Here is a 23,083-nt window from a genome sequence, read left to right as displayed (position 1 = left end):
CTTGCAGATCCTCTCCAGTTCTGTCAGGTTGGATGGTAAACGTTGGTGGACAGCCATTTTTAGGTCTCTCCAGAGATGCTCAATTGGGTTTAAGTCAGGGCTCTGGCTGGGCCATTCAAGAACAGTCACGGAGTTGTTGTGAAGCCACTCCTTCGTTATTTTAGCTGTGTGCTTGGGGTCATTGTCTTGTTGGAAGGTAAACCTTCGGCCCAGTCTGAGGTCCTGAGCACTCTGGAGAAGGTTTTCGTCCAGGATATCCCTGTACTTGGCCGCATTCATCTTTCCCTCGATTGCAACCAGTCGTCCTGTCCCTGCAGCTGAAAAACACCCCACAGCATGATGCTGCCACCACCATGCTTCACTGTTGGGACTGTATTGGACAGGTGATGAGCAGTGCCTGGTTTTCTCCACACATACCGCATAGAATTAAGGCCAAAAAGTTCTATCTTGGTCTCATCAGACCAGAGAATCTTATTCAGGTGTTTTTTAGCAAACTCCATGTGGGCTTTCATGTGTCTTGCACTGAGGAGAGGCTTCCGTCGGGCCACTCTGCCATAAAGCCCCGACTGGTGGAGGGCTGCAGTGATGGTTGACTTTCTACAACTTTCTCCCATCTCCCGACTGCATCTCTGGAGCTCAGCCACAGTGATCTTTGGGTTCTTCTTTACCTCTCTCACCAAGGCTCTTCTCCCCCGATAGCTCAGTTTGGCCAGATGGCCAGCTCTAGGAAGGGTTCTGGTCGTCCCAAACGTCTTCCATTTAAGGATTATGGAGGCCGCTGTGCTCTTAGGAACCTTAAGTGCAGCAGAAATTTTTTTGTAACCTTGGCCAGATCTGTGCCTTGCCACAATTCTGTCTCTGAGCTCTTCAGGCAGTTCCTTTGACCTCATGATTCTCATTTGCTCTGACATGCACTGTGAGCTGTAAGGTCTTATATAGACAGGTGTGTGGCTTTCCTAATCAAGTCCAATCAGTATAAATCAAACACAGCTGGACTCAAATTAAGGTGTAGAACCATCTCAAGGATGATCAGAAGAAATGGACAGCACCTGAGTTAAATATATGAGTGTCACAGCAAAGGGTCTGAATACTTAGGACCATGTGATATTTCAGTTTTTCTTTTTTAATAAATCTGCAAAAATGTCAACAATTCTGTGTTTTTCTGTCAATATGGGGTGCTGTGTGTACATTAATGAGGAAGAAAAATGAACTTAAATTATTTTAGCAAATGGCTGCAATATAACAATATACCCACTCTATATAAATGAATCATAGAAGTGGTGTATTCAAGCCATTGCATTTATGAATTTTATTTAATGTTTTTTTTTTTTCCATATATTTATTTAGACAAAAAATGAGCGGCTTGTCATTGACCACATTATTTCTGTGTTAGAATTTTATGATATTGAATATGCTTGTCATATCAGTCTGCGAACACATTCTAGTTTACACAATTCCTTTCTATGTGCACTGATAAAATGTCAAATGAATTTTGTCTGAATACTTCAACAGGCTGGCTCAGTCTTTTCCAAAGCCCATTGAAAGTAAGCCCCTTCTAAGCCAGAGGGAAACACCTCCTTCCAGCACACTGCAGCAGCGAGGTGAGAGGCGGCCACTGAGCGACACCTTTGACAGCTGGAACGACGCCCCCCACTACGATAACACAGGTTTTGTTGCAGAGGAGACACCTCTTGACACTCCAAGCAGCAGCGCTGGAAACCCCATGCTAGGCTCAAAGCCCCGGAGTGCCTCAATGGCACATGGCCGGCGGCCTCTCATGAGACAAGAGCGCATTGTGGGAGTCCCTCTAGAGCTCGATCAATCGCAACTCACTTTCCACACTGTTCGCACCACCCCTGATTCTGAAGTGCCTCCTTCCTCTAACCCCTGGCAGAACTGGACGAGGACTCCCAGTCCCTTCGAGGACAGGACAGCTTTCCCTTCCAAGTTGGAAATTACTCCAGCCAACAGCCCCAATCCTGATCGTAAGGACTTCGAACAGGAGATGGGGGACCTACCCGGCACTTTTCCCTCAAATAGAGCCTGGGGGTTTCTGGACTCTACGGACTCAGGAACGGGACGAGGTCATCCCAACATTTCTGCGCATGTCCAGGGTGTAAAAGAACCAAACAAAGTAGGCACTATGGTCATTAGCAAGAGTTCTGAAAGACTTTCGCCAATGATGAAGGAGGTAAAAGCGAAATTTAAGAAATCTCAGAGCATAGATGAAATAGATATGGGGTCGTACAAGGTTTACAGCATCCCCTTGGACAGCTACAGTTCTAGCATAGAAAACCAGGGTAGTGTTGATAGAGCGGACCTCCCTGTGCCTCTAGAACAGAGCATGTCCAGGAGCCAATCTGCTCCAATGCTGGACGATGATCTGGATGGCTATGGTTTGAAAAGCTCTCAGCAACAGAAGCCAGCCATCCCAAAGAAAGTTTACCATTTTGACCAAAGCTTCAACCCACAAGGAGCCATGGATGTTATGAAAGCGGAGAGGAGAGTTCCTCCACCGTTCCCCAATGCCCCTGAATATGTAAACCAACCTGGGAAGACGTTGCCAAAGGAACTTGTGAGCCCGAGAGGCTACAGAGGCTATCCACCAATGGAACAGATGTTTTCATTTGCTCAGACTGCAGTCACCGATGATGCCATCAATCCACAGCTCTCAGTCCAGCCCCAGCGCTCCAGGCCGGGCTTCCTGAGGCGCGCTGACTCTTTGGTAAGTTCGACAGAGATGGCGTTGTTCCGCAGAGTAGCTGAGAACCACGAACTGCAGCTGGCAGAGCACTACAACAGGTCTCAACAGAGCATGCTGGATCAACAGAACAGCTTGGCTACCATCACTGACACCCAGTTCCACAAGAGGAACGGTAGGTATGACGAAGATTACTCGTCTTATCAAGAACCCAAAAAGCCCATCATGGGTTACCCCACCAAGAGTCTGACACAACGTCGCCCCCTGTCTGCACGGAGCTACAGCACAGAGACATATGGGGCATCTCAGGCAAGGCCAGTGTCTGCCCGACCCACCATGGCTGCACTGCTGGAGAAATTGCCTTCAGATTACAATCTTAGTACATGCACTGAGAAGAGCCCTGAAGCTGACATGAAGATGAGACCTGTCCTTCAAAAACAAGAAGACCCGACCTCCAAAATGCCAGTAGATTGGAGACAGCAGCTGCTTAGACACATTGAAGCAAAGAGGCTAGACCGGGTGAGTAAGCAAGCTTTGCTTTTTGTTCTTCTACATAAGTGTTTGTTAGATTGGACTTTATATAACCTCTCAGTATTTTCAAGAAATACATTTTACCATTATTTGGTTCGTTTATTCCGTCTTTATTTAGTCTTATATAATTGTTGAGATCTTAATAACCAATGTTTTCAATGTTTTATATAATATGTTTGGAGTACACAAAGCTTGAATGAAGGCTTTTTAGACATATGAACAGCGGGGTGAATCTCATGTGAACTAACAAGAAATGTCTGGGACACATTTCACCCCAAAATCAAAATAAAATAAAATAAAATTATATTCTGCCTAAAGAAAATGTTTTCTTAGGACCAATACATTTTTTTTGTATATTTTTTAATCATTATTTTCATAAAATGTTGACATTGTTTTCATTAAACGTAATCAAACTCTCCCCTTTGTCAAAAAACATACATTATATTTAAGAGTAAAAGATTAAAGTGAAACAATTATTTTACATTATAGTAATGGTATTTTTTTCACATTATGATAATGAGTTTTGTTTTCACATTAAAGTAGTTTTTTTCTCACTTTTACGGTAATGATAACTATGAAGAAAAATAATTGTCAAAATGCCAGAAATCCTCAAATTGCTTCAAATTCTTTCCGCAAAATAGAATTTATTTCTTTTTTCTTTTTAATTGGGGTGGAATTTGACCCTGACATTTCTTTCCTGAGATTCACCCAGTTACATGCATTTGTTTCTGTGTAAGCGGATTACAGTACTACAGCATACTTCATTGTTCACGTAATTTAGTCCTACACTGCTGCTATTAGTATTCTGTAAATGTAACCGCTGTGTATCACTAATGTGTCATGTGGGCAGTAATGACGCACTGTTGTTGTTCTGTTTGTCAAGCTTACTCACTCTGTTACAGCAATGTGCAGTCCAGTGTATCCCCAGCCACAGCCTTTTGACCTTTCTGTGTGGCACACCCATTCACTCATGTCATGTGGTTGTTTCCCTCCAATCAGAGCGCTGTCCTTAAGCACAACACAGTAAACTTCGGCATGCTGTACTCTGGAGGCTATGCTGCACCGCATGCCAGCAGAAGCATGACAATAAACTTTTACAATAACACAAAGCATGAAAACCAAACAACTCAGTGGCTACCTCTACCAAATGTGAGTATGAAGCAACTTCAGCCCCAGTTTCAGCATGAAGAAGTAAAACGTATATGAACATAACATCTCCTATGAAGACTTTCTTTTTAGAGCTCTCTCTTTTGAGCGGCTTCTGCTTTAACTTCTAAAACAGTGGTAATATAACAATTTTGGCACATTTTTTTTGTACACTACAATAGCCTTTTTATAAGGCAGACCATCTTAACACATCTCACAGTTTAACACTAATCTAACACTTCACCTGTTCAGAGTTCCAGGCTAGACACTGTCTCTCACTGTGCTGTTAAACATATATAGGTGTTTTCTGTTGCATGTGCTCAGTCTTTGTGTTTGGTCTATGCACTACAGTCTTCCTCTGTCTTTAACTCACAGAACAAAGCAATCTGTGACTGATAGCAGAGATATGTTTATGAAGGGCCTTCTTGATCCTTTTAAAATTACACCAAATAACAAATGTAATAACTCATATTTAAACAGTCAGGGGTGAATTCACTAAATATTATTCTTAATATCTGTGTGCACAGTTCACCAACCTCTATTTACTTATTCACCAACAGGTGTTTGGTGAATGCTGTAAGAGAATAGAGGATAGTGAACCACACAAAATCGAGTCCAACCAGGTGCAGAATTAGCTCTGCACCATGAGTATTTGTAATTTCTTTTAATGCAAACATTCCTTTTTGTAAATCAGTTTCAATTAGTTTAGTTAAATTAGTTTTATAATTTTTTAGGTGTTTTTTTCTTCAAATAAGCTCAATATTTCTTTGATGCAATTAACTGCAAGGAATATTTAAACAGATTTTGTGTAGAATTGTTATCATAAGAGCATTTTTCTTCATCAAATAATGATCACAATATGGAAGATCATTTTAACTAGACATATATGCAGATATACTGTGTAGTTAAGCGTTATTTCAGCATTTTAAAGTCTCTGAATTGCAATGGTTGTGTAATTGGATCAATTACAGTGGGTTGCGCTTGTTGTATGAAACTCAAAGTAGGTTTAAAGTAGTGCTGTCAAACGATTAATCGCATCCAAATAAAAGTTTTTGTTTATATAATATATGCATGTGTGCCGTGTATATTTATTATGTATATATAAATACACACACATGCATGTATATATTTCAGAAAAATATGTTATGTTTATAGATTAAATCTATTTATTTATAATATAAATTATATGAACCTAAATATAGACATTTAAATATTTTTTAAATATATACTGTATTTGTGTGTATTTATATATACATAATATACACAGAATACACAGATATATTATGCAAAAAAAACCTTTTATTTTGTATGTGATTAATCGCGATTAATCATTTGACAGCGCTAGAGTTGACAAAAAAAAACAAAAAAACAAAAACAAAAACAAAAAACACACCCACCCTGGTTTAGATCCGGGCTCACAATACTTGCTAAAAATGTTCTCTGTCAACTCAGGGATTGTCCAGAATTTATCATAAATTCTGGGCTGTTAATAATTTTAAAAGATTGTTACGAAAAATATTTTGAATTTAAATGCATTTACAAGACGGAAATAAATTCCACTGCCACGAAAGTTTGAGAGGACAGCTTAAAGAAAATATTTGAATATATCAATGGAAGTGAATCAACTGAATTTATTCCATAAAAAAGATTAAAAGAAAACACACAAGCTCAGTCATTTTAAAAGCTTTATTCATTCTAACGTTTTTAATTATGTTAAATATATTAAATTAAACGTTTAATATTTATTGTCAAAATCTAATTGTTTTGTATAATGCATTAAGGTTATAATATAAATAATAAATAATTTATATAAAATAACTCTATAATAATAATAATAATTAGCTGTTTAGTGTTACCATTGCAATGAACAATGCTAAAAGCCAGATCACCTTCTTGAGCGCCGAAAAACCTTCAGTGGTATAGTCACTAAAACCAGTTTTGTGCAACAGGCCAAGAACCGACTCGCAAAATTGGGAATTTTACAATGCAAAATACTTTTTCATTTTGTAAATGCAGTGTCCTTCTAGAGCACCGTCTTGAATTCTGCTTGCTGACAGCACTATATCCTTTCAGACACCTTCACAACAGAGCAATATTTTAGATAATGGACAAGAGGTGGTTTCCCCAAGTAGCCAGTGGGCCCCGTATTCACTGGGACGAAGAGACGTGCCACCAGAGAACATGAACATCATGAAAAAGGTATTGATTATGATAAAAGTATTTTTTCAATTCTGTTTTTTCGATACAGGATGTACTAAGGCTGGGCAGTAAGTTGAATATACGTTTTTATTTGACCATTAATTTTCCTAAAGACCCCATCATTATTTTTATTTCAGTGAATCGATTCATAACTTATTCTGTGATTGACTTTTAAAAATTATCACTGAAGTGGAAGTTTGATGTATTTCATGTTACTTGTTCTAATAAAATTAAATAAATAAATAAATAAAAAAGGGGGGCCTGTAAAATATTCTTAAAAGATAATACTTCTATTCAGCAAGGATGCATTAAACCGATCAATTATTTTAACTTTTCCATAAAATATTAAGCAGCACAACCATTTTCAACACTTATAAAAATAAATGCTTCTTAAATCAGTAAATTATAATAATTTCTGATAATTTCAGTTTTGCCATCACAGGGATGAATTACACTGTAAAATATATATAAAAAATAAAAAGTTATTTTATGTGGTAATCTACAATAAAATAGTATTTCAAAATATTACTGTTTTTACTGTATTTTTGGTTACATAAATAAAGCCTCTGAGCACAAAAAATTCAAAAGTTATATATATTCTATATAAAAAAAATAAATAAAAAAAATCTCGCTAAATTATCTCTACCTGGTCTCAGATAATAAGATAAATTGTCAGCAATAATGCTAACACTTTCTCGCCTCTGAAATGATCCTGTTTTTTTTCTCCTTAAGCCATGCTTGCACTGAAATGATTCATTGCATTAGTCTGGATCTCATTATAGTTTTATTATTTCCACAATGCGTTTTTTAGAGAGACACCCACATGTCTCCAAGAATTAAACCCTGTCATGTTCTACTCTTTAGTTTCCTCTGGCTTAACCTGTTCTCTGTGAGATAGACATCTCTGTTGTATCTTGATTGCCATGTTAATTTTTTCAAATGCCAGGGTTAATTACTACCTGCTGTCGTGATTCATTTCACAACGCATGTTCTCGCCTGGTCTCCTTAGCAACCTCAGTCTATTGGTGAATGTCTTTAGGTTGTCGCTCAATATTGTGGAACATTTTGCTTTTGCTGACACATTTAGTGTTATGAAGAAAAGTCTAATTAAATTAATACATCAAATAGGGAAATCAAAATGTCATAAGGTACTGTGTAGCTAATACATGTCTTTAATGTGCCTGTAATGATACGAAGGAGCTTGCCGTCTGTATGAAGTCTACATCATTAAATGTTTGCCTAATGTTTGCCCACAGTCTGGTGTTCACAACCCCCATCAACAACAGACTATGATGATAACCTCAGCCAACGCTCCCCACCGGACGGCCCGTGACCAGCAGTATGAGGGGGCCATCAACAAGGTGTCCATCCAGCAGTACCAGTCACCTCTGCCCATGCCCATCACCACCACCAGCCCCCGGCCTCAGAGTGCCCGCTGCTTCATCCAGACTAAAGGCCAGAAGAGTATGGATGGCTTTCCCGAGCAGGTACAGGTCATCTCTCAGAATAAATTCAAATAAAATGCCAAGAAATGGACAGTTGCAAATGGATGCAAGAAAGAAGACCAATTTCTTCACAAAGATACGCCCCTTAGTTACTTTTGCTATGTCCGACATGCCACACATCATGTTCTCACGCAGTGAAAAATACATAGCGGAGCAAAGAGGAAACGGACAACGTGCCGACAGACAAGAGAGAGCTGTTTACTCTGGTATGAAACAATGTCTCAGTTTTAAAATTTGGTCATTTTTTCAAACAATAAATACCGTTTTGTGGCTCTTTAATGTGTTGTGACAGCTCGCTGTAGTGCCTCAGTTCAAGCGGCACGTGAACCGATAATCTTTTCTTATTTACTTAAAGCACAAAATAAACAGGAATGAACATCAGAAGCATAGGTGGAGCATGTAAGGCTGGGCAAGGCTTAGCCTTCCCCTTGCCACGGGTCTGAAATTAATGGAGGCTTAGGGCAAAAATACCACCAAATTGGACAAATATGCCCCTGTACAATTAAACTAAATCTATTAAGGATGTCACAAATAAAGTGAAAATGAAATGAAGTGTCAATTGTGGCATTAAATTTAGATCTGCTAATGATGCATCAAATTACACATTTTACAGCGTTCTGCATAATAACAAATCACACATGATTCTGTTGAGCTTATGAATACAATGGCCAATCAGAGGCATTCAGATGAGTCATCACTGAAACGCCCATTGTGTTGAGCGCGCGCACGCTGACTGAATTCTAAACTCTCGCAAATTCTCTCATCATAAGCAACAAAGTGGAAATGTACGTACGATGTAAACAAGAGATTCATTTGAAATTGTAGGCAGCTTTATTGATTATAACGGGAGTTATTTGAACGTGCTTCAACTCACGCTAGGCTGAAGTCAGTCATGTCCTTTTATAATGTAAATGTTCTTTGCTTGCTTTTAGTATATAATTTATGTGCTGTTTGAATAAATGTGGAAATGAAAGCGTTAGAATTAGTAACTTACAATGTTTTTATTAAAGGATGATCACATTATATACAAATTCAGTCGTATTAAAAATATTTTGTGACATGACACCCATATCTTGTACTTATGGAAGCCTTTTTCCACCACTGAATAAAAAAAAAAAAAAAAAGGTAATTGGACAGAATGTGTCAGAATTAGCTAACGAGATATAAACTCGCAATTGCGAGAAAGAGTAAAAATTGTGAGATAAAGTCGCAATTACCTTGTTTTATTTTTATTAAGTGGCTACCATATGTGCTTGCCTAAAATACGGGGTTATGATGTGCATGTTAATAGATTACACTAACATTAGGCACATTTTAGCCTAAAGGTCCTTGCACACCAAGTCCGAAATTTTCGTGTGCGTTTTTTTCATATTCGTTATCCTAAAAATTCGTCACGCACAGAAACTTGCACACTGAGTCCGATGCGTATTAATTAATCCGTTGCAAAAAACTTCGCAAAACAGTACTAAATGGAGTCTTCTAGCAGTGAGGATGATTTTGTTGTCCTCTCGCTTCTTAAAAAGAGAAAAAGAAAGGAAATATTGGGTCCATCCAATCCTGAGATTCCCCCTCCTTATTAAGGAGCAGCGGGATTATCACGGGCGATTCAAAATTTACTTCAGGATGTCAGTGGCTCAGTTTGATGCTTTGCTAGTGATACTAGAGCCACATATTAAAAAGACCTCCACCAATTTCTGTGAACTCGGTGTGAACAAGTGGATGAACTTGCCATTCTGGATTTTGGCGTTCGCTTGTACAGTGGCTCTGACTTGTCATAACTCTCAAAATGCTTGCTACGGAAAATCGAACCCGATCCGAATTTTTTATGACGGCCGAAAGTTTCGGAGGCAGTGTGTAAACGTGATTGACATAACATGAGGTCGTATTTATTTTTCAACGTGCGAAAATTTCGGACTCTGTGTGCAATGGCCTTTACCCTGGAGTCAGTTCACCCTCCGCTTTTGAACAGAAGGTATCAGCCGTGGAAAGACATCAATACACAATTTTCAAATTTAAGTCCACCAAAGTTAATCTACTCTCCTGGGCTGCATTTCCCAAAAGCATCGTAACATCGTAGACCCATTGAAACCAATGGAGCTACGATAAACTTAAGCTTACGATGCTTTTGGGAAACACAGCCTTGTCCGGTTTGTTTGTCGGACAAAATGGCAGATCTGGCGTTATGATTGGTCAGCTCGCCTGTCAATCAAGTTCTCTGTGAAGGGTCAATTAAGATTTATGTTGCATAAACCTCCTACTTCTTATTACTAAGGCTATATCTGCTTTAATTCGGAAAGATATGAAAATGCAGTTTTTCCATTTCAAAATGCCCTGTTTCCATTCTAGCGTTTTCCAAAACTTGCTTGTCCACACTGAAACATCAGAAAACACTTAAATCATCTTACTGCGCACATGTAAATCATAATAAAAGCTCACTAAAATGATACAGAGAGACTTGACATATTAAAGTTCTCGCACTGTTCTTCTGACATGATCATTTTATTAGAAAAATATCCAAGGTCTATTCACTATGTACACTAAAATCTCACAATTGAATGTATGGAAGCCCTTTTCTGCCACAGAATAAATAAAAAAAGGTAACTGACCCTTCACAAAGACCTGCCCCTCCTCGGTATCGTTGCTATGTCTGACAAGCAATGCCGCTCTTATGCCACACATCATGTTCTCAGGCAGTGAAAAATACATCATGGAGCAAAGAGGAAACAGACAACAAGTTGACAGACAAGACAAAGCAGGCTCCAGTTTCAAATTTTTTCTTTTTAAAAAGAAATTCAAACAGTAAATACCATTTTGTGGCTCTTTAATATGTCGTGACAGATCGCTGTAGCGCCTCAGTTCAAGCGGCGGGTGAACCGATCATCTCTTCTTTACTAATTATAGCTTTAAATAAACATGAATGAACATCAGAAGGTATCTTGCTTCAACTGCAGAAAGATGTCAGTACACCAACTACTCTCCGGTCTGGTTTGTATGTTGTACAAAAATTGCAGATAATGATTGGTCAGATTACCTGTAAAGGTAAATTGTGACTTTTCACAATTTGGACTTTTAAAGCACATACTGTATAATAAACAGCGAATTATGAGTTTAGTGAAGCAAAATCCTAGTTAATGGTATTTTAATGGTGACAATTGGACCTTAAAATAAAGTGTGACCAAAAAATGTGAGAGAAAAATTTGCAATTACTTTTGTTATCATGTAGCAATGCTTGTATAACTGTAGATATCTATGGGTAAAATATGCGTCAAATGACTAAACATCATTGTTTTCGAATACCTCCTTTTTCACAGTCGACACTATAACACGAATTGTCAACAATACGAGTGTCTACAAAAACGCCAAAATGCAGATAAAGAGATGCATTTTCAAATGCTCCAGAAGAATGTAGATATTAAAGTTGAAATTCTGTTTTATGTTGTTGACAGCTCTGTGTGAGGATCGAGAAGAACCCTGGCCTTGGTTTCAGCATCTCAGGGGGAATCAGTGGACAGGGGAACCCCTTCAAGCCCTCGGACATGGTAAGACCATTTCACTCTCGGTTTTAAAGGACAGAGCATAATGTAACATGCTAATTTCAAGCATTTCATTCTCAGAAATCGCATTAAAATGATACTTTATATAGAACAAAATCAAAGCCATCTCTCTTCAGTTAGTAAAGTGTGTCTCTCAGTAGAGTTTCCATGGAAACATGCTCTACTGCAATGCACAACCTTGCACACCAGCTGACTGCATTACCTTTTAACCTTTTCATGTCTTTGCAACATTTGGCGATAGTTAAAACAAAAGTGTCTTGTGACTCAGATGTTGCTGAATCACATGAAAAAAGACCAAGTTTCCATTCCATGTGTAGCTGTATGTTAGGAATGTGTATTAATATCATACTGTGTTTAGATTTGCATGAAAAAGTGTCGTTCTTTTTTTCCCATAACGTTTTCAGCATAGCATAAAGACTGCTTGAGTTGTGTATTGTTGCTTTGGGGTTCTTCTAACAAGCTGAATCCCTGTGAGCCCTGAAGAAATGATGTAAAGTTTGGTGGACTCTCAACAAGTGGCGCCAATAATAAGACTTGATATGTGTTGACATGGCGCATACTGATGGGTCCCACATGTAATTTTAATCTTTATGCTTTACAATCTCTGCCTTGATTCCAGCACAAAAACAATGTCACTAACAAATACTCTAAAATAAAAAATAAATTAATCTTTTCACATTTGTTTTTTCAGTTTAACATTTGCATTTACTTGTAAAAGGTAATACTTTTATAGATGAAGGTAATTTTTTTATAGATTGCCTTTGCATTTATTAGAAAAAAAGAGAGAGAGAAACAAGAAAATCTAAATCCAGATTAAAAGGCAAAGATTCTAAACCATAGTCACCATGTGGTTCCTAACCTCATATCACTTTTGACTTATAGGGTATCTTTGTTACTAGGGTACAGCCTGATGGACCTGCCTCCAACGTTCTTCGACCAGGGGACAAAATTCTGAAGGTAACACTGTTCTCCATCACATTGTCCCACAAGTTGTGACAATGCATCTTCCGCCACATTGCCAGTGGAGGGCTTTGCATGTGGCATTAAATGTCTAGTATGTATGTGTGTGTGTGTGTGTGCGTGCGTGTGTGTGTTTGTGTCTCAAACAAGTGAGCATGGACCTCTGTTGTTATGTTTGACCAACTTTGACATGCGTTATTGTTCTGATTTTAAAGAACAGACTGTTATAACATTTTGTCTTGTAAGTCAGTAAAATGGCATGATATATATTTGACATGATAAAATATAAATTAATGAATTTTCTTAATAATATATTACAAAATAAATGTAAATCAGTCAAACAGACTAATCTACACCACCAACTACCTCAATTTACATTTAACTTTGTGATGCAGATTGAATCTGGTCTTTTTAAAGCGTAGTGAAATATATACCAAAAATTACTAATTAAATTAATAATAATAATAAAATCATTCTAATATGCTGATTTGGTCCTTAAGTAGCTTTCTTGGTAACAATTTACAGTAAGTTTTCATTTGTTAACATTAGTTAAGCAATACTTGCGCAGCATTTATTAATATCAATCACGTCAACATTTACAAATACATGTTTAAATTCAAAATTTGTATTGGTAACATTAATTAATGCACTAAGATGAACAAACAATGAATTGCATTTTACTAATTAACAGTAATTACATGAAAATATATCACCCATTTTTAGTTAATTTTATCTAGCTAATGCATTTAACATATTGCAAAGTGTTACCTATTATTATTATCCATGTTGAAAACAGTTATGTTGCTTAGTATTTTTACGGAAACCGTGATACGTTTTTCTTTGATTAATAGAAAGTTTAAAAGAATAGTATTTAAAACACTGTGAATGTCTTTCCTGTGACTTTTGAGCAGTTGCAATGCATCCTTACTGAATTATTTTGAGTTTAAAATAAATCTTACCGAATTCTAGTAAACCTTTTGAATTGTAGTATACATACATATACTTATAGAGTATATCAAAATATAATATTAATTTTTTGTAGATCATTTCCAAAAAAAAAAAGAGCAGATATAAAGTGTCATGCAATCATCACCCAAGCCTATAAATTGCTGTTCAGATAGTATCTGTCTACATATTTTGCCAAAAGCAAAAAGCCTGGCATTGCTGCCTTACTTATACAGGGGCAATCCAGCCTCTGTGTGCCTAAATAACTTCATGGGAAGTTATTGGGTTGTCTCTGGTTTTGTGTGTTACTGTCAGTGTGCGCCACTAGAATGGCCTGCAGAAAGCAGCTCCTTCTCTTTCCACAGATCCAGAGTGTCTAAAGACCAGCTTCTTTCCACCTTCTCTCCTTTTACAGCATGATCTCCCGTGTGCATCTCTCTCTCTTTTCTCTCCCTCACAGTGTATATATCTTTATCCTCTCTGAGCTAGGCCTGCTCCCAGCCCTCCTGTGCTGCCGTGCCTGTTCCTGCCCTGCTCCCTCCTCCATTCCTCCCTCCCTTCCTCCCTCCTTTCTTCCACGCCTCTCCCAGTTCATTTTGTTTACCATGTGCTTCATTCTTGCATTGCAGGCCAACGGACATAGTTTCTTACACATGGAGCATGAAACTGCAGTGTCTCTTCTGAAGAATTTCCCGAAAACTGTGGACTTGGTAATCTTAAGGGAGAGCACAACATAAATATTTTTATAGCTTAAAGACTTCTCGCCCAGATGGAACACAGGAACTTGTACATCATCTTTTTATCTAGGAACAATTTTGCCAATTGCTGGACCAATGGCAAATTCCAGTGCCAAATGTACACTAGAGGACATATATAATAACGTTACATACGGCTTACACATTCTACACGAACATACATTGGTTGAAATCTTTCGTTGATGTTGCTGATATTCTTCTTTATCTCAGCCTGTGGCTGTAAGTGGGTGCATTTTTTCCTGCTTATTTATATGGCGTATTATTTTGTACCTATTTTTCCTAGCAGCTTTTCGGTTTAATCTTGGAGCATGAAAGCACATCTGCTTTTAAGGACATTTACCCACCATAACACTGCCTCAACTTTGTAAATGCCTTGTGTAAATATATACATTTACAACTCAAATGTGATAAGAGCGTAGAATGTGAATGAAAGACACATTGATGATTTTCTAACACATCGATGAGTTTTTGTAACAACTTAGAAGAGACATCCTTCTCACGAAAACGACAATTTAGGGAAATCGAAAAAGTCCCCTTTTAATCTTGATAAGCCCTAACCTTCTGTATTTGCACAAATCAAATGACAGAAATGAATCCCTAAGCAATATTTCTTCCATTTGTGTGGTTTTCCTGCAGCACCCTCTATTGGTATTCATGGATTTTTCCTAGCCCAGATCAGGGTGGGTTTTGTTCATTTGCTAAGTAATGTGAATGTACGTTTCCATATATTTTTTTTTTTATTCCCACGTACCTTTGTTGGCTGCCAGGAAAATTCATACACATGTGGCAGTTTATTAGCAACACAGTTTTCTATATAAAAATGTACTTTCATATCACATACTACAGTTTATTGAGGAAAAAAGGCAAAAAAGCTTAATTCCAGTTGCTTTGTTGTTGTTACGCAGCTTTAAGGTTTTTAAATATTTTTTTAACGGAATAACAAAGGGAATTCCTGTCACAATAAAACGGACTAGATACAGTGTACACATGTAAGGCTTTACTGATTAGAGCATGCTTTCACTCTTAAACTTGTTTTATTAGGATGCTTATTAGGGGTCAATGTGTTTTGGACAAAGCATTTTTACATAACCATTGTTTTACATCTCTTTTGGCTTTTTTTTTTTTAAATCAGTCATTTAAATCAGTGCCATAATATCCCTCAAAAAAAAAAAAAAAAAAACAGAAAGAAAGAAAAAAAAACAACAACCCCTGGGCATGTTTCAAATGTTGCTAAAAATGTAGCATTTAGAAGGAGTTTCGAGCCGAAATGCACTCTGAAAGACCCCAACACAACATCCACTGCATTTAGCTTCAGAGAAATATTGTTGATTATTAAATAAAGATTATTATGGATGATGCAATTAATTGTTCAAATACTATTGTGAAAGAACATTTGATAATGATTATTTTTACTAAATGTTTTCAAATAATGGTTTCTAATATATTGATATAATTAGCTATGCTCAAATTGTTAAATTTTATAAAGAACAAAACCAATGTATGGACAGAGAGTTAGATTGTGAGGGAAGGAATCACTAGAAACAAATATGTACAATTCTTTCTAAAGTAATTGTGAATTTGTGTCATAAACATATATATGTATATGAATATACAAATGGTCATTTTTGTATGTGTTTAAAGACCTATTGAATATAAAAGGTAATATATGGTACTATTCAGTCTAATTGCAGTATTGATGTAAATAACTATGAATGGAGACATTTAAATAATTTATTCCAATAGATTGTGAATGTACTTAAAGCTTTCTGCAGTATTAAGACTTACTGAACTTGAATGCCGTTTCATTTTTGTGCAAAAAGTAATTATATCTAGAAGAAATTATTCAATTTAGTTCAAAAGAATTAGTGACAATTTATCATATCATTTATTTGCACATGCAAGTTTACTCCTTCCAATTTTTTTCTGTATTACCGCAAATATGTAATTGATGACATATATTCTGTGTCTAGAATGCATTTTGCAGATGATATATGTACATATTTAAAATCAATTTTAGTTAAAAAAATTAAAATCACAAACCTGTATAAAAAGGAGAAGAAAGTCCAATGCTGTTCAGCAAATATTGGAGCCATTTTCGGCTTTGGAGTACAGATTTTTTTCAGTATCTAAGAGGTGTTTTGAATAATGTATCTTTATTGTACAAATAATAAAAATGTCACTATTGTTACTACTGGTCATTTTGTGGTCCTTTATAGACGATAAAAAAGGCTTTATTTTCATAATTTATTACCAGTGCTTTCATAATGGAAAATATAAACGTTTACACTGAAAAGCAATTATAAAATTTAAAACTTCAACACAAACAAAATTTTGTGGTTCATTTTCTTCATTACAACGCATGCCAAAAGTTTGTTTATAAAAGCCTGTGATGACTTTACAATGTCATTTTTAAGAGTAGAGTGACAGGTAAGATCATTTAAAACACGTGGCAGGAGATGATTTATTATTGTGTCTTCTTGTTGTTTTATACTGTCAGGGAGTGCAAATAATCAAAGTGTTATGGCACAAGAATTGATCGTTTATCAATGATGGTTGAAGTTACATTAAACGTGAAGATTATGTTGGAATACGACTTCGGAGATACTCAAGGACAGCATCTGTTCCTTTACCGAGGATGGCAGCTCTTGGATTACGGAAAGGATTCCCATCAAGCATTAGAGCCCTAAAGATATAGGATAAATCATAAGATCATACTTAACTAACAGCCTCAAGACCTTTGTAATAGTAATCAGTTTTTCAGAGTTTTTGTCCAGATTTTCAGTTGAACCGCCTGTACGTTTGTTCTCGCTGCCTTATTTTCATTAAAAAAAAAAAAAAGGTAAAATATGGAGTCTACATACTGAAGTCCACAGTTTGCTAGAATCAGAAGGAAAATTACGCTCACCTCAGACTGGTACAGTTGCCAAGTTCTGGTGGCACTTGCATTATATCATTGTTGGACAGATCCAGAGTAGATAGATTATTTAGGGTCTTCATTTGGACTGGATCAATGCCTCCAACTTGATTGTTACTGATTAAAATGGTCTCAAGGGATGAGATGCGGTACAGCACTTCTGGGAATGACTTGAACCTAAAGAGAAATGTAAATAACTATTCAGACCACAAAAAATCAGCAAAGCAGTGATATTATTTATATTTTGTCAAATTGATTTGATACATTTGCTCATTTTACATGGTGGTGTGAGGGTGAAAATGGTAGAACCTACTTATTAAAAGACAAAATAACACTCCGCAGCTTGGTTAAGCCTTCCAACTCCACTGGCAGTGAGATCAATAGATTGTTTCTAAAAAAAAAAAAAAAAAAAAGGCATTAGTTCAGTGCACTTTGTTATGGTAAATTATGGTAAGTGACCTCAGAGCTCATTTATTTAAATCACATTCATTAAGTAATATTTTGCTTTGAAGTGACACTTGTCAGAGCACAAAATATCTGAAAAAAGAGATTGGTCATTTAAAAATCCAGATATTACTTTTTTCAGGGTTGATGCAGGATTTTTAAGATCAAAATTACGACTTTTTAAGACCTGCACAAATAAAATCAATACCATATGAGTGGGGTAGGGCAATATCTATGGTAAACTATTAAACTGTAAAAAGCATGATTTACAGTTCAGATACAAGTTTTCAGGAAAACAAAAAGTTTTATAAAATGATACACTTCACATTTCAGCCTTTAAACCAGTGGTCTCAAACTCAATTCCTGGAGGGCCACAGCTCTGCAGAGTTTAGCTCCAACCAGCCCCAAATCACACCTGCTTGGAAGTTTCTAGCGATCCTGAAGACCTTGATTAGCTGAATCAGGTGTGTTTGATTAGGGTTGGAGCTAAACTGTGCAGAGCTGTGGCCCTCCAGGAATTGAGTTTGAGAACAATGCTTTAAACCATTTTTTAAGAAAATGGATGAGTCAAAAATATTAAACAATTATTATCAATAAATTATTATATTAATTAAATAACATACAACCACATTTTACTGTTTAGATTTTTATAATGAATTATCTTCTTATTGATCCACCAGTTCACATTTACAGCTCTGCGTGTTTGCAAGGTAAAAACATGGGTTGATTTTCACATTGGTCTGAACAAAAAACAACCCAATGTTCCTGCAATAATGGAGGCTGCAGTTCTCCAGGAATTGCAGGAATGCCCTACTCACAACAACAGCCTGAACATCCACATTCATTCTCTGCCAGCAGGATGCGCTTTCGAACTGTTTCCCCGGTAACAGCAGAACACAAAGCAGCGCAGCACCGGACTTTGAAACGTGCACCGCTCATATTTATTTATAGCCTTTTGAAGTTTAATCATTGCATTAAGCTGCATCGCGATTCTGGTCTGTACCCAAATTTAAGACCTCTTGAAATCATTATTAAGACTTTCTTGTACAATTTAAGACTTTTTAAAGGACCCGCGGGAACCCTGTTTTTTCTTTGCAAAATTTCCATCTACTATAGTTTATTTTTTACCCTTTGTGCCATCTTAAAAATAGCACTCTAGCTAAATGAGTAACATTTTGAGAGAATGTGGCAAAAACAACTGTGAACCACCTAATTTGCAAAATAAAATCTTTAAATTGGAGCCTTAAAAGGGCATAAATTAAGTTAAGGATTACCTGAGATCTATATGTACCAGTTGTTTCAACTTGGAAAAGTCCACCGGAATGGTTGTTAGCTTGTTAAACCCAAGATTAATGTCTGCTAGGGTGTCCTTTAACTCCAAAATTCTGCAGGAAATGAGAGAATAGTAAGTGTTCAGTAAATTTTTGAAACTCTTCTAATGAGTTGGAATGGCCATATATATTACCTGGATGGAACTGCCGTCAGCTGATTTTTGCTAAAGTTTACACTGGCCACAGGACTATCGCCAACTGCATCAAACACCTCATCTGGGATGGATGCCTCATGTTTCTCACTAATTAAAATGGCAGGTTTTTACTGTTAAATACACAAAATCCTGCTAAGTCACCTGGGAGGATTTTTTGTTACCTGTAGTCTAGTGTTTTCAGAGTTTTGATGGCATGCACATTGATTTTAGCTTGGCTTGGGAGGGTCATTGCCGTTTTTGGCTCTTCTTTCGAGCCCCCATCTGGTTGCTCTACATTTCAAACAAGACAAACCCACAATGATGTTACAAAAGAGAATGAGGCTGAAAAACCATACTAAATCTTTACATGATTATATACACACACCTTGTACTCGACTTCTGAGATATTTCAGGAGTTCACCAGTGCCTTTCTGCATAGAATATATTGTTACATAAGACTGGTTTATTTCAGACTTTTTAAATGTTGTATCTGAGACTTCTAAGAACATAATGAAGACAGGAAAAGCCCTTTTACAGCTGTGATGTGTTGAACACTCACAGTCAGGAGGTCTCTGCGGATTGCCCTCAGTGGATTGCCCTCCAAAGTCAAAGACTTCAGCTTGGGTAATGTGCCAAGTCCACACGGCAGACTGTTTCACAAAAAGAGAGAGGCTTTTTATGATTTTCTTTTTTCTGCAGAACACAACAGAAGATATTTTGAAGAATGCTGTTAACCAAATAGTTTTGGTGACCACTGACTTCCATTTTTCTGCATTGTTTCTGATCATTGAACAATTATGGAATTTATATGAATATTATGGAACCAATTTGTTTAAAAATTATTCAAATACCTTCTTTTTTAGGTTCAGAATATAGAAGGTCATATAGTTTTGGAATTAAATGAGCAGAGTAAATAACAATTTTCATTTTTGGGAGAGACATCACTTTTAAACTGGTACTCTACAAAAGATAACTTTTTAAAGCTGTGCTCTCCCATCTCACGGAACAGTTTTTTCTGTTTACTGAGTTATAAAAAGGAACGATAGTTAACATGACACAAAACACAGCACTATATATTACAGTATACATACAATAACATATTCCCAGCACCTGCTGATGTCATTGTTAGTAAGATCCAGACGCTCCAGGCCTTGCAGTAGGGTTATTTCTTCAGGAAGGCTCTTCACCTTGTTATCTCGGAGCTCCAAGAAACTCAGAGCACTCAAGTGCTTCAAATGGTCTGTCTCCAATACCTCAATCCGGTTGTTCCCACAATGGAGTTCCTTAATAAATATAAATATATATATATATATATATATATATATATATATATATATATATATATATATATATATATATATATATATATATATATATATATATATATATATATATATATATATATATATATATATATATATATATATATGTGTGTGTATAAAAAAATAAAAACAGCCTTGTGTTAGCCGCCTTCTTAAGACAGTCATATGTCATATTATATATATATGTATATATATCATTCTACCACATCAGTGGTGTTGTGGTTTACCTTGAGTGTTTTACAGCAGGGCAGTTGAGGAAGGAAGCATAACTTGTTGTGTCTTAAGTAAAGCTGCTCGAGAGACTCCATCTGAGCCAGGACGGGAGGAATGCTCTCCAGCTGATTCTGGGAACAGTCCAGCATTTTCAGGTCTGTGAAGGTAAAAAGGTTCACAGGTTAATCAATAAACATGGATTCATATCTAACCTGCTACTGTCAAAACATACTTTTCATTTCACTGATGGCAGGAGGGAGACTCTTGAGCTTGTTGCAGGACAAATTCAATTTCACAAGATTTGTCAGGTTCGCCAGGCTTTCTGGAACGTCCATTAGATGATTGTTGGAGAGATCCTTTAAGAGGGAAGAGTAGGAAACAACTAAATAATGGGAATACTTAAGTACACATATTCAGCATCTTGAAATCACAGCAACATCTTTAATTTCTAAGATTTAACAAATGATCATCATACAGCAGTGGATTATTTCACATAGGTGTACACTACAGATCAAAAAATAAGTGACTTCTTTCAAAAACATTAAAAGATCTTACCGACCCCAAATTTTTTAAATGGTAGTGTGTATATATGTTAAATGAAAGATATTACTACTATCTGAGGCTCTAGGCTTTTATAATGCTTTTGGAAAGTTAAGAGTTTGTTGCTGGTCAAGACAAGATCTGAGTCACTTACAAGGTCATCTAAATTAACCAGCTGCCCCAAATCCTGAGGAATCTGGTCAATCAGATTCTGTTGCAGATGAAGACATCGCAGGTTTGTGAGTCTCCAAAGACCCGAAGGCAATTCTGTCAGTTTATTGTGACTGCAGAGAGGACCAGGTATTATGACACAAGTTTTACACTCAAAATATGTAGATATATTGCTCCGTGCATAGTGTTGCCTCCATTAGTACCTCAATATGAGCTTCTGTAGTTGCTCTAGATCTCCAATAGAATCTGGCAGTGAGCTTAGTTGATTGTCATGGATCTGGAAAAAGGCAACACAGAAAGCAGCTACAGTACAGACAAAATGTAGACCCACAAACATGGAAATTAAAATACTAAGACATTACGAACTTTTTCAAGTTACATTTATGATTTTTTTTTTTTGTTGTTGTTTTTTTTAAATAAACTGTATATAATAAACCTGTATATATATTTTAAAAAAATAACAATGTAATAGTAATGTGTGGTTTATAGAAGTAGTTACATTTATTTAACCATAGGAAAGTAGCCATCCATTCCATTTACATTTCTTTGCTAAGGAATAGAATAAAGTGTTGGCATGCAGGGTTTAGTTGTGCAAAAACCTACATCCAGGACAACCAGGGCAGGGAGGAGTTTAACGTCTTCAGAGAGGCTCTGGAGTTTGTTGGAAGACAGCAGAAGTTTGGTCAAATCTGTCTGTTCCCACCACCGATCTGCAGCACCAAATGACAAGTTCTGCTGAGCTTCCTGAGGTGTGTCTATGTTCAGCCTCCACACACTCTGAGGAACTGAACCCAAATACAAGAGCACACTTACTGCAGAAGCCAACAGAAATTCACCACAGTAAACATTTCATCACCCAATATACAACTGTTGCTACAGCTGTTGTTGTTATTGTATGCGAGTCATGATAAGATCTCATTCAAACTTTTTGTCATTTTAATTTCCCCATGCCTTTAATGATAAATGTAATTTCTGCTGGAGCCGCAAACTGCGGTTGCTATGGTAATTTTTGTGACTTTATCTCACTGATGTCGGGTCTCTAGTACGGTTACCTTCGGTTAGACCGCGCCCGGATAGATTGAGCTGTCCGCTCTTTCTAGCAGCTTTCAGTAAACCAAATGGGACAGGACAGTCTTCTTTCTCCTGCCTAAATCCCGCTCTAGAGTCCACATGTGCTCCTCGTTTGAAACGAGACATGAATGCGAAATATGAGATTATTTAAAACACCTGTAAACGTGAATGAGGTTGTAGTGTTGTGAAGTAAACGTCAACGATTGTAAACTATAACTATAATAAGGGGCCTCCGATTTTTTAAAATAAAAGTCCCGAAAAAAAGAAAGTTTTCACCGTGTGACATCAAAAACATATAAATATAAATAGTATATAAAATATTTCTACTATAATTTAGAAATTTAAAAATATTACTAATGTTTCCCAATATAGTATAAAGCTTTTTATGATTTGTTGACCCTTATAAGAAACATCAATTACACCTTCAGCTCCCAATAGTTGTTGATATTAAATACAAAACGTTTTCCCCTTTATGTTACAACCTGGTTTGCTTTTGCAGTATTTTGAAGCTTTAAGGATGTACAGTACACATAGTGACCCATTACGTCTATGTGTAGAATCCAGTATGGTAATATGATCAGCAGATGGTGCTATAACTGAACAACAGCTGTTATGCAGCCAGGCTTTGTGATATTTCCACTCATCTA

The 23,083-nt window shown here is 36.6% G+C and overlaps 2 protein-coding genes across 13 annotated transcripts in view; one reads left to right on the top strand and one right to left on the bottom strand.

Moving 5' to 3' along the window:
- lrrc7 (leucine rich repeat containing 7) overlaps window positions 1-15,449 on the top strand; it is a 138,738-nt gene extending 123,289 nt beyond the window's left edge. For 9 of the 12 annotated variants that reach the window (XM_058779931.1, XM_058779930.1, XM_058779932.1 and 6 more), the window contains 7 exons: window positions 1,513-3,220; window positions 4,232-4,381; window positions 6,452-6,577; window positions 7,834-8,064; window positions 11,529-11,621; window positions 12,519-12,593; window positions 14,171-15,449. In XM_058779931.1, coding sequence (XP_058635914.1) covers window positions 1,513-3,220; window positions 4,232-4,381; window positions 6,452-6,577; window positions 7,834-8,064; window positions 11,529-11,621; window positions 12,519-12,593; window positions 14,171-14,278 — 2,491 coding nt within the window. In that variant the 3' untranslated portion in view covers window positions 14,279-15,449. The remainder of the gene's footprint in view (window positions 1-1,512; window positions 3,221-4,231; window positions 4,382-6,451; window positions 6,578-7,833; window positions 8,065-11,528; window positions 11,622-12,518; window positions 12,594-14,170) is intronic. The other 3 variants (XM_058779940.1, XM_058779935.1, XM_058779936.1) reach the window with 2 other exon arrangements.
- Window positions 15,450-15,463: 14 nt separating this feature from the next.
- lrrc40 (leucine rich repeat containing 40) lies at window positions 15,464-22,636 on the bottom strand. Its single transcript, XM_058779924.1, has 15 exons — window positions 22,418-22,636; window positions 21,969-22,150; window positions 21,569-21,642; window positions 21,349-21,478; window positions 20,887-21,010; window positions 20,669-20,811; window positions 20,230-20,402; window positions 19,679-19,769; window positions 19,505-19,550; window positions 19,302-19,410; window positions 19,120-19,227; window positions 18,929-19,039; window positions 17,524-17,601; window positions 17,202-17,387; window positions 15,464-16,979 (listed from the first exon to the last, which is right to left on the bottom strand). The coding sequence occupies exons 1-15, from the start codon at window positions 22,560-22,562 to the stop codon at window positions 16,874-16,876; spliced, it is 1,806 nt and encodes a 601-aa protein (XP_058635907.1). The 5' UTR covers window positions 22,563-22,636; the 3' UTR covers window positions 15,464-16,873.
- Window positions 22,637-23,083: the final 447 nt, after the last annotated feature.

Source organism: Onychostoma macrolepis, chromosome 06 (genome assembly GCF_012432095.1).
Source record: "Onychostoma macrolepis isolate SWU-2019 chromosome 06, ASM1243209v1, whole genome shotgun sequence".
Taxonomy (NCBI): domain Eukaryota; kingdom Metazoa; phylum Chordata; class Actinopteri; order Cypriniformes; family Cyprinidae; genus Onychostoma; species Onychostoma macrolepis.
This window is presented reverse-complemented; position numbering and strand designations above follow the sequence as displayed.